The following is a 12,358-nucleotide window of genomic DNA, read 5'->3' on the forward strand; positions in this document are numbered from 1 at the left end:
AAATACTGAAGGAGGTAACATCTTATTTCACCCAAGTTTCAAACTGATGGCGATCTATGTGTCTTATCATCTCAGAATCAGATTTCAGAAATGAATTGAGAAATAAGATATTTTAATTAACTTATTATTTAATTAATTATTTAACTTTAATGAGTTAATAAATTAATACAAATTATTATCTGCATTTTAAAGTAAAGTCACACTTTCCTTACATAAAGCAAGTCACATTTAGCTGATTGGCTTGACAATGAGACCTGACCTCATAAATTCATTTATTTCCCATGAAATTGCACTGAAACTGCAGCGCCCAAGTTTTGAAAAAAATTATTTAACATCTGAAGACAATATACAATAGACAAGAATTACATTCTTTGCCACCACTTAAGCCTATGTTGAAAAATTAGTTTTTAAGTTGAAAAGTCAACTTAAAATGTATCAGATATACATAGTTTTTCAGAATTATTTTAGGGCATACATAAGCAATTAAGCTTGAAGACCACTGCTTGAATTCTTAGGATACGGATGGCTAACATCCCTTTCAGCCAACAGATAACTAAAAGCAAAGCTTTTAAGAAGTAGGCAATGAAAAGTCTTTAAATGAGACAAAGGCATCTGTTATTCCTTTATTCATTTATTTATCTCATAGACATTTATTGAGCATCACCTCTGTATTAAAGACCACTTCAGGGACTTCCCCCGTGGTCCAGCGGTTAACACTCCATGCTCCCAATGCAGGGGGTCTGGGTTCGATCCCTGGTCAGGGAATTAGATCCCGCTTGCCGCAACTAGGAGTCCGCATGCCGCAACTAAAGATCCCCGAAGATCCCACGTGCCGCAACTAAGACCCGGCACAACCAAATAAACAAATAAATATTTTTTTAAAAAGACCACTTCAAAAATCCCACATAGGAGAATAACATATGGATAGATATTAATACTGCAATGTGTTTAGTGCTACAACTGAAAATTCACACCAAGTCCTATAGGAGCACATTAGAGAAAGCAACTGACTCAGTCTGGAATTTGACCAAGTAAATGACACAATACTAGGCTATGAAGGATGTAAGTGGTTATTTCACAAGAACAAGAAATAGTCTAGGTGTTCCAGGAAGAAGGATCTGCATGCACAACATTTTAGGCTTAAAAGAACAAAATACATCTCAGGAATGGTGAGTGGCTAGGTGAGATGTATATGGTAAGATGACAAAGGGTATCCTTGGTAAGGTGGGCAGTGCAGGCTATTAAGGGGCTCATGTGCCATGCTTAGAAATAGGACTTTTATCCAATAAGCGCTTGGACCAATGGAAGGTTGTTTTTACTAATAACTTTAATTTCTGAGTACAGAAGTAAAACATTTATTTCAGGAAATTTGGTAAACAGAGGAAAGCAGCAAGAAGAAAAAAATAATCACCTGTAATCCTACCACTGAAAACAAACCATGTTTAACATTTTAATGATACCCCTCCACTCCTTCACATATATATATATATAATCATATATATGATATTTTACAACACTAAGGAAAAATTATACATAAGGTTTGTGACCTGCTTTTTCTGACTTATAATAAATCATAAATATTTTCACATACCATTAAACATTCTTTTAAATATAATTTTAAGTTGCAGGATAGTATCCAAGAGTATGGATAAACTATAAATAGTTCTCTATTTTTGACATTATATGTTTTTCTTTTTAACCTAATAATTCTGTGATGCATGTACTTTGCTATAAATCTTGGAGCAAAATTTTTTTTAAGTATCAATTCCCACACATGGGATTTCCAGGGCAAAAGGTATAGCAAAAATTCTAAGTCTTTTGAAAAGTAGTTCCAAATTTTCCTCCATTAAGGTATGAGAGTGCTAGATTTGAGGAACCATTATCAACACTGTTGCTTTCTGGTTTGGGATTTATTTTGTTTCGTTTTGTTCTGTTTTTTGTGTTTTATAGGTGAAAATGGAATATCACTATTGATCTTATTTTTATTTGATCCCTAGTAAAGTTGAACATGTTCCGTGTTTACAAGTCCCCTGTGGTTGTCAGAGGAAGGATTATGATACCCTTTGTCTTTACTTCAGTCTCTGTCTCATCTTCTCAACTAGCTGGGTAATAAATCACGACATTCTGAACTTCGGTCTCCTGAGTTGTTGAGGGTTTTAAATGAGGTAATATATATGAAAGTATTTTGTATACAGTAAAGCATTAGTCCACTTTTTAAAATTAGAGGCAGAGAAACCTAGGCTGACCTTTTGGCTCTCTCCTAACCAGTTGTATAACCTTGTTCTAGTTACTTAAACTCCCTAAAGCTCAGCTTCCTAATACATAATAGAAATTGTACCTACTCAATTTGTGTGGTGTAAGGGAGGAGTCATATAAAACTCATCAGGGACTTGCCTCTTGAGTAACTGGGTGAATGGTGACACCATCAAACGGGTGGAGAAGACACTGGAAGGAGCAGGTTTATGAAGCTTGGGGAGTGATGAATGTGGGTGCTTGAGGAGCTTGCAGGGAATTTAGAAATAATGTAGGAAGTTCAGGAAAGAAACTGGGGCTAGAGATTTGCCTTGGAGAGTCATCAGCACATTGATGTCAGTTGAGCCTGAGTCACCCAGAGAGCATGAAATGCCAGAAGGAAGCCTAGGTGCAGGCGCAGTGGCCCATCACCATTGACGAGGCAGGCAGGGAAGACTTAGAAGTCATGGTCAGAATATAAGATGACATGGAAGGAGTGGTTCACTAAAGCTAAGTTAAATAAGTATTTTTAAAAGAAAAGTTTTAGTGTATTGGTAAGGGTACAATCCAGATTGCAGCAGGGAAAAGTCATAAAAGATGACGAAGTAAGAACAGCTTTGATGGCAAAAGGAAGCAGAATGATAAAGCTTGGAGGATGAGGCTGGGTGGGCAAAAGTCAGAGAAGAAATTTTTTTAACTTGAAAATATTTAAATGTGAAAAGGAGTCAGTTGAAAAAAAGATGTTGAAACTTGTAGAGAGAGACTAATTCCTGGCCCCATGTCCTGAGAAGACGAAGCAAGATGATAACAGTTTAGTCAAAGGCAGGAGGAAGCATACATCTTTCACTTAGACAAGAAAGAGAAGAAAAAAATAATCCCAAGAGTGAAGAAAGACGTTATAAGCACTCATACATGATGCTGCATATTTTATAGCATCTATATATTTTCTCTATATCTTACAGAAGTCAAGGCCATCTGCTGAGGGTGAGCAGAACCTGGGAGAGATTGGGAGTTTCAGGAAAGTGGTAAAAATCTGGAAAAGCTTTTAGAGAAACGGTAAAAAAAAAAAAAAATTAACTAAATACAAATGAAAAGATATCCCAAGAAAGTTTATAGGCCCATTTGAAGTTGAAACAATAACTGTATAAAACTTATAACTGACTAGAGTATATGATTTTCCCAGATAGCACCTCCTTCGTCAAAGATATCAAGTGAATGTTTTGTAGCAAAAGATTCAGTGAAAGGAAAAGGGAATTGAGGGTGCTGCTGGGAGAAGAACTGAAGTGACTGGTGTTGTCATTGGTGGAGGTTAAACCAGGAGTCGTCCAAAAGGGAGAACTAAGGAGCCTAGAAATCTTCATGAAATTGGAAGGCAGTAAAGGTGGGATGAAGAGACTGAGAGAGCTAAGGTTAGTTAATTCTGAACTAAGAAAGAGATTCCAGAGTGCGACATTTCCAAAGTGGAGTAAGTCTAGGTGCTCACCAAGCTCAGCATGTGACCGTGAAAGGAAGCTTCTGAACTAACTGTAAAATGTAAGTTCTGAGGACAGTACTGGAAGGATTTCTCATGTGGGTGCTGAAGTCTCAGACATGATGGCAGAGATTTAACAAGCACCACTATCCTGGGTGAATATCATCAAGGAGTGTCCAGAATTTGATAGCTGACAGAGTCTGGAGGATGAGGATACAGCCAGACGGAAGGTTCACTGAAAGAGTTGTAGACTGTGACATTTGGGTCCAAAACCTGACTTCAGCCCTTGCCTGTTCTATGAGCTGAGCCAGGTTCTGTAACCTTCCTAAGCCTCCATTCCCTTATCAGCAAAATGGAAACATTAAGATTTCATCATAGGAATGTTATGAGAAATAAGACAAAACATATAAAGTGCTTATCTAGTACCTGGCAGATTGTAAGGGCTCAAGCATGCTACCTGTTTTATTAGATGAAAGCAGAGTGAAATGGAGATTAGAAAAACAATTGTCTGTAAGTACTGTCAAATTTCTTATTTTTCTTCATGCCTAGAAGAGCATTTGAAATTCCTAAAATCAAAGAAGTAAAATCAATCTGATCCACACACCTCTCCACAATTTTTCTGGGCAGATAAAGAATTATTCTCTTACCTATATCTAAAAAAATGAAGTATAGTAAAGCCCTTGAAGTCAAGTTACTTATATAAATAAAACCAATTTAAGATATTGTGAAATATGTAGAAATGGGACATTGGTTTAATAACTCCTATGTTTACTCAACATAAAAAAGTGATAAGGAAAGAGGAACCCAACAGGTATTCTCAATAATCAAATATTACTTCTTTAGAAGCTGAAAAATCATTGATAATATTTTTTCTGACCATGAGAAATATGAGAGAATTTTTAGTAGTGAATTAAAATGAGTAAAAATAGTAGAAAACAATACATTGGTCTATTTCTCATACATCTTTATGGTGACTGGTGTATATAAATTGCATTGGATTGGAACTTGAGATCAGAGAGGGTAGCATTTACTGAGGAACTATTATGTGCATGGTACTATGCTGAATACTTTCCATAAGTTATCTCAGTCAATCCTCACAACAAACTTGCAAGGTATATATTAATATTCCCATTTTATAGATGAAGAACGAGAGGCTCCACAAAGTTCAGTAACTTGGTCTAGATTACACAGATAGTAAATGGCAGAACCAGGATTCAAACCCAGCTCTATCTGGCTCCAAAACCTATGAGCTTTGTATTACTTCCTAATTTGTTATGTGAAACGAATTACATGACTTAGAAAAAAATGACGAGGCTTGTCTATCGTATTTAATATTCCTGGGCCTCTACCTCTTAATCTATAAAATAAGTTCTATCATCATTCTAACTTTATTGCCCATTCGGATGAAAACCAGAACCACAAACAAGCAAAGCTTAAATATTTAGAACAAACAAAAACAAAAAACATCTGACCTCCTCCCAGAAGGCTGTTACATTCTCCATCATTACTTCTGTAGTTGTTAAGTTATATTCCAGTGTCTTATATTCTTGCTTTTGTAAGAAATCCTGTTTGCAAAAGAGAGCAAAAACGTATTGCAGAACCAGGATACCATTAATACATTATTACATCTATTTTACACTCTAATAGTGATGCATTCTGTACTTGGATTTTATGAATTATATTAGAAATTGTTTCTTAATAAAATAATTTTATAAGTGTTCTAAAGTTAATTTGCCAAGTACAAGAATTAATCATTTTGAAATGTCATATTTTATAAAACTGTTTTTATACATTAGATTTTTAACATACCACTGATTCATCCTTGTACTATTAATATGTTAACCTTAGTGATGAATTTATAAAGCACACCTGAATTACCCACCAATTGCCTCAATTCAACATTAAGAGAGAGAAAACTATTATCTTCACCTTTATAGCACCCTCTTTATTAGAGGCATCATTAGCATCACTTCTCTGGGTTAAGTAAAGGTGTGAAGATCTGATATAACTGATTTTAGGGCATCAAACCTTGATTCTAAAAGAAGGGCTCTGTTAGCGACTCAGAATCACAGTGCTCCTAGAGATGGTGGGGGCATCAGGAAGAATTAAGTTGATGCATCCGGAAGTCTTCTTCATAGGAGGTAGTTTTAAAAGTCTGATCTTTGCTCACTTTTTCCCTTCTCGCCTCTTCAATTCACCCATTATCTCTATTTTGGTTTCCCTCTTTTTCTCCCAGTTTTGTTTTTAAGATCTGTTTCTCTGTCTGTATTCCTGTTTAGTGAATATGTTTCTCTGATGCATTCTCTTTGGGTATCTATGTCTGTTTCTCTCTCTCTCTCTCTTTCTCTGTCTCCCCACCACCTCCCACATGGCTGTGATGGACTAACGGAAGAAATAAAACTAGTCCAAGAGCTGCCATGGTTCTGAGCTACATTCACCAATTTGTCTAAATTGCAGATCTCAAACTCACATATTTTCAAGATGATAAAACTAAGGAAGGTGGCTAAGTAGAGACTGTGATGAACTGGAGAGGGCAGACCCTCTCTGAGGGGGGAGTTGCCACAGCTTGTGAGGGAAGAGGACCCAGTTTACTGTATACTTCAAATTTTCAAAAGAGGCTGAAGACATGATTTGTTGTATATGTGACAGCACACAATTTTTAAATCCTGCCAACTAATTCAAATGCGTTGTTTTAGGTTTTTTTTGTTTTGTTTTGTTTTTTAATGTTAAGGTCAAATAAAACAGGTCAAGGGCCAAAATTAAGTCCATGGGCCACCATTTGCAAACTCTGGCCTAGGCTAAATAATGGCAGAACTACCTAAAAGTGGCTCACCCTTCACCCTTATTTTTTAAATTTATGTCACAATGCTTTATTTTCTGGGTTAACTATTTAAATGGATATCAAACAAGTATAATAAAACATTTTGAACTGTATATTAATTATAAAAGTTATAACCACACCCAAGGTTATGGTGCTGATTCTGTTAGCTTTGCATTAATTGAGTCTCATTACCTGAGGACTTTAGAACCTCTCTTCAAAATTACCAGCTACATCACCTTGCTGAGATTTTAAGGTAATTAATGTGTCATAAAATGCCACTGTCATCCATCATACAGTCCAGAAAAACACTTGGAAAAGTTTAAGGTGAACATTCCTAGTGTTAGCTGGAAAATCTTATAACTTCCAGATGAATCTGCCACCATCATTTTGCACATTTGCCAAGTTCATTAGAACTGCTCTACTGATTGATTACTTGAATAAAAATCTCCAGAATACAGAAACAATATTTTCTTCAATTTCTCTGACTTAAGAGAATTTCACAGGCATTCATTTTATTTCACTAGGCTTTCATTACAAGGGCTCATTAGACCACATACAGACATCAAGAGAGGAAATACCGTGCATCAAACAGGCCCAAGGCCAAGAATACCTCTTCGGAGAGTTTGCTCATGAGAAAAGTTCTAAACTGTTCTAAATTCATTGTGTATGATGCCCCATTTTGGTACATTACCTGTATTTTGTTTATTGCTCCAAGAGAATCATACCACATTTGTACAGACCAGGGGAACTGCCGAGTGACTGTCATGCGCAGAACGATGCAGAATGAGATGGTTGTGAATATTTTTCGAAGGCCGATTCCTTTAAGCAGTGCATAAGGAAGCACAGATAAAAACACTACAAAGAACCCTGAGAAGAAGAAGGCTGAGCTATTGAGGTATCTCACATAGGCTGCCTTCCGCGTCAGTTTCAGTTCTGTTCTATAAAAAAATAAATAAGATTGGGGATGCTTATTTACTTTTCAAATATCAGGCATCTTGGAATTAAAAATCTGAACATAGACTCTCAAATCTTTCTCTCTGTGTTCTGATCCTCATTCTACCCTGCATGAGCTGTGTGACCTTGTGCAAGTTACTTAACGTCTCTGGGCCTCAGTTACCTTATCTGAAAGGGAGATGGATCATAATGAATGTAACAGTGTCTTGCATATAATACCTGTAAATATTATTTTTAAATTACAATAATCTTAATAATTATTACTATAATTATTATATAATTTTTATATCTTTATTACTTCTTTATTAATTTTTAAGATTAATGACACTGATAATTTTTTGTTTGTTGGTTGGTTGGTGTTTTAAGTAATTAAGTGTGGACATGAGAATAATGTTGAAAGACTTATAAAGGAAAAAGACAATTCTGGGATTCCCTAATGGATTGTTAACATTTTAAGAGTTCTAGGTTGGCTTTGGGGAACCTTGAAAATAACATATAAGCCATAGAGGAGTGGTTCTCAAGCCTTAGCATGAGTAAAAATCACCTGAGAAACCTGTTAAAATGCAGTTTCAGGCCCACCACTCAGAGATACTGACTGAGTCTGCAGTAGGCCTCCAGAATCTGCATTTTAAAAAGGAACCCAAATGGGGCTTCCCTAATGGCACAGTAGTTAAGAGTCCACCTGCCAATGCAGGGGACACGGGTTCGAGCCCTGGTCTGGGAAGATCCCACATGCCGTGGAGCAACTAAGCCTGTGCACCACAACTACTGAGCCTGCACTCTAGAGCCCGCAAGCCACAACTATTGAGCCCGTGTGCCACAACTACTGAAACCCATGTGCCTAGAGCCCATACTCAACAAAAGAAGCCACCGCAACGAGAAGCCTGCACACTGCAAGAGAATAGCCCCTGCTCGCCACATCCAGAGAAAAGCCCGCGCTCAGCAACAAAGGTCCAACACAGCCAAAAAATAAATAAATAAATAAATAATTTTTTAAAAAGAACCCAAGTGATTCTGCTACAGGTAATTCTTGAAAAATTATAAGTGAGTAGATGCTGCATCCTCCCTGTCTCTCTCCTTTCAGTGTAATTATTTGTAATCATACTTCTGATCCTTTAGTCTGAACTACAAATGTGAACTATTTTTTTTAACACACACAGAAGAGGTTTAAATGCACCAATAAGCAGAAAACAGGGAGTGCAGAGGCTGGCGAGAAGAGAAGACAATGCTGCCTTCAACCTCCATCCTACTCTTCCAGGACCATCAAAACTACAGTCACTTGTGATCCTCCTATTCAGCTCTTGCAAGGGAAAGAGCAGAGATAAAACAGACAAGTAGAGAGTGCTGGTGGGAAGAAGCAATAGCTGTGCCCGGCATTTAGTTCCACATGCTTGTACAACTCAGAAAAGTTCTCAGTCTCAAGTTGTAGAATTCAGAGGAAATCTTTTTTTTAAGTCTGAAAAAAATATAATCCTGAGCACTCTGATGAGGAAAACGAAGTTCAGTGTTCCCAATCTACACTGTGACTCCAGGTCTAATGCGGTCTAGCCTACCTATTTTAATTATTTGGTATTGAAGGCAGATTATGATTTGGGAATCTCACTGGGGTGTGACTCTCAGCTCTCCTGGTTACAGCTATGCCGTCTTAAGCAAGTATCTCTTCCCTCTGATCCTACAGAATCCACATCTACAGCAGAGAAACATAATATCTCCCTTGTGGAGTTGCTGCCAAGATAAATTAGAGCACAGTACAGGGCCTTGCACTTAGAATCTACATGTGTGTCTCTAATATTCAACAGAAAGAAGAATACTATTGGCTAGGCTTATATGTTTTTTTTTGTTTTTGTTTTTGTTTTTTTTTGCAGTATGTGGGCCTCTCACTGTTGTGGCCTCTGCCATTGCGGAGCACAGGCTCCGGACGCGCAGGCTCAGCAACCATGGCTCACGGGCCCAGCCGCTCCACGGCATGTGGTATCCTCCCGGACCAGGGCACGAACCCGCATTCACTGCACTGGCAGGTGGACTCTCACCCAGTGCACCACCAGGGAAGCCTGGCTTATATGTTTTTAATGCTAGAAAATACTGTTGACAAAAATGTTAATAAATTTGTCAAAATTGTTGTGTATTATAAACAGTTGAGGAAAATGAAAGAAGTGCTACTATAAGAATAATGGACTCAGAAACATCTATAAGAGAAGGAGTACTTCCCAGACCTTCTGCTGCCAGTGTCCTTGTCCTCACGGTGAGACACAGCCAGCCCCCACCTCTGCAGGAGACCCTCCAACACTAGCAGAAACTGCAGCTCAGCAAGAAATCTGCTGCCAACAATCAAATCAATATTGTGATATTTAAAACTTTTACTGACAGGGCAGACAGCAGAAGCAAGAAGAACTACAATCCTGCAGCCTGTGGAACAAAAACCACATTCATAGAAAGATACAGAAGATGAAAAGGCAGAGGGCTATGTACTAGATGAAGGAACAAGATAAAACCCCAGAAAAACAACTAAATGAAGTGGAGATAGGCAACTTTCCAGAAAAAGAATTCAGAATAATGATAGTGAAGATGACCCAGGACCTCGGAAAAACAATGGAGGCAAAGATTGAGAAGATGCAAGAATGTTTAACAAACACGTAGAAGAATTAAAGGACAAACAAACAGAGATGAGCAATACAATAACTGAAATGAAAACTACACTAGAAGGAATCAATAGCAGAATAACTGAGGCAGAAGAACGGATAAGTGACCTGGAAGACAGAGTGGTGGAATTCATTGCTGCGGAACAGAATAAAGAAAAAAGAATGAAAATAAATAAAGACAGCCTAAGAGACTTCTGGGACAACATTAAATGCAACACATTCGCATTACAGGAGTCTCAGAAGGAGAAGAGAGAGAGAAAGGACCAGAGAAAATATTTGAAGAGATTACAGTCAAAAACTTGCATAACATGGGAAAGGAAATAGCCACCCAAGTCCAGGAAGCACAGTGAGTCCCATACAGGATAAACCCAAGGAGAAACACGCCAAGACACATAGTAATCAAATTGGCAAAAATTAAAGGCAAGGAAAAATTATTGAAAGCAGCAAGGAAAAAACGACAAATAACATACAAGGGAATTCCCATAAGGTTAACAGCTGATTTCTCAGCAGAAACTCTACAGGACAGAAGGGACTGGCATGATATACTCTAAGTGATGAAAGTGAAGAATCTACAATGAAGATTACTCTACCCAGCAAGGATCTCATTCAGATTCGAGGGAGAATTCAAAAGCTTAACAGACAAGCAAAAGTTAAGAAAATTCAGCACCACCAAACCAGCTCTACAACAAATGCTAAAGGAACTTCTCTAAGAGGGAAACACAAGAGAAGAAAAGGACCTACAAAAAGAAACCCATAACAATTAAGAAAATGGTAATAGGAACATACATATCAAGACTGAAAGTGAGGGGATGGAAAAAGATATTCCATGCAAATGGAAATCAAAAGAAAGCTGCAGTAGCAATCCTCATATCAGATAAAATAGACTTTAAAATAAAGAGTTACAAGAGACAAGGAAGGACACTACATAATGATCAAGGGATCAAGCCAAAAAGAAGATATAACAATTGTAAATATACATGTACCCAACATAGCAGCACCTCAATACATAAGGCAACTACTAACAGCTATAAAAGAGGAAGTCAACAGTAACACAGTAATAGTGGGGGACTTTAATACCTCATTTACACCAAAGGACAGATCATGCAAAATGAAAATAAATAAGGAAACAGAAGCTTTAAATGCAGCAAAAGCAGTTCTAAGATGGAAGTTAATAGCTATACAAGCCTACCTCAACAAACAAGAAAAATCTAACCTTACACCATATACTACAGAAAGAAGAACAAACAAAACCCAACGTTAGCAGAAGGAAGGAAATTTAAAGATCAGAGCAGAAATAAATGAAATAGAAACAAAGAAAACAATAGCAAAGTACAAAAAAACTATAAGCTGGTTCTTTGAGAAGATAAACAAAATTGATAAACCATTAGTCAGACTCATCAAGAAAAAGAGGGAGAAGACTCAAATCAATAAAATTAGAAATAATTACAGACCAATATCACTGATGAATATAGATGCAAAAATCCTCAACAAAATACTAGCAAACAGAATCCAACAACACATTAAAAGGATCATACACTATGTTCAATCAGGATTTATCCCAGGGATGCAAGGTTTCTTCAATATACGCAAATCAAACAATGTGGTACACCATATTAACAAATTGAAGAATAAAAACCATATGATCATCGCAATAGATGCAGAAAAAGCTTCTGACAAAATTCAACACACATTTATGATAAAAATTCTCCAGGAAGTGGGCATAGAGGGAACCTACCTCAACAAATTAAAGGCCATATATGACAAACCCACAGCAAACATCATTCTCGATGGTGAAAAACTGAAAGCATTTCCCCTACGATCAGGAACAAGACAAGGTTGTTCACTCTCACCACTATTATTCAACATAGTTTTGTTAGTCCTAGCCACAGAAATCAGAGAGGAAAAAGAAATAAAAGGAACACAAATTGGAAAAAAGAAGTAAAACTGTCACTCTTTGCAGATGACATGATACTATACATAGAGAATCCTAAAGATGCCACCAGAAAACTACTAGAGCTAATCAATGAATTTGGTAAAGATACAGGATACAAAATTAATGCACAGAAATCTCTTGCTAATGATGAAAAACCTGAAAGAGAAATTAAGGAAACACTCCCATTTACCACTGCAACAAAAAGAATAAAATACCTAGGAATAAACCTACCTAGGGAGACAAAAGACCTGTATGCAGAAAACTGTAAGACACTGATGAAAGAAATTAAAGATGATACCAACAGATGG

General features: G+C 37.0%; 1 protein-coding gene across 1 annotated transcript in view; it reads right to left on the reverse strand.

The window, feature by feature from the left end:
• CFTR (CF transmembrane conductance regulator) overlaps positions 1-12,358 on the reverse strand; it is a 167,546-nt gene that overhangs the window by 123,232 nt on the left and 31,956 nt on the right. The window contains exons 8-9 of the mRNA XM_055084662.1: positions 7,216-7,462; positions 5,176-5,268 (exon numbers count right to left, since the gene is read on the reverse strand). Coding sequence (XP_054940637.1) covers positions 5,176-5,268; positions 7,216-7,462 — 340 coding nt within the window. The remainder of the gene's footprint in view (positions 1-5,175; positions 5,269-7,215; positions 7,463-12,358) is intronic.

The sequence above is a fragment of the Physeter macrocephalus genome, chromosome 5, assembly GCF_002837175.3.
Source record: "Physeter macrocephalus isolate SW-GA chromosome 5, ASM283717v5, whole genome shotgun sequence".
Classification (NCBI taxonomy): Eukaryota; Metazoa; Chordata; class Mammalia; order Artiodactyla; family Physeteridae; genus Physeter; species Physeter macrocephalus.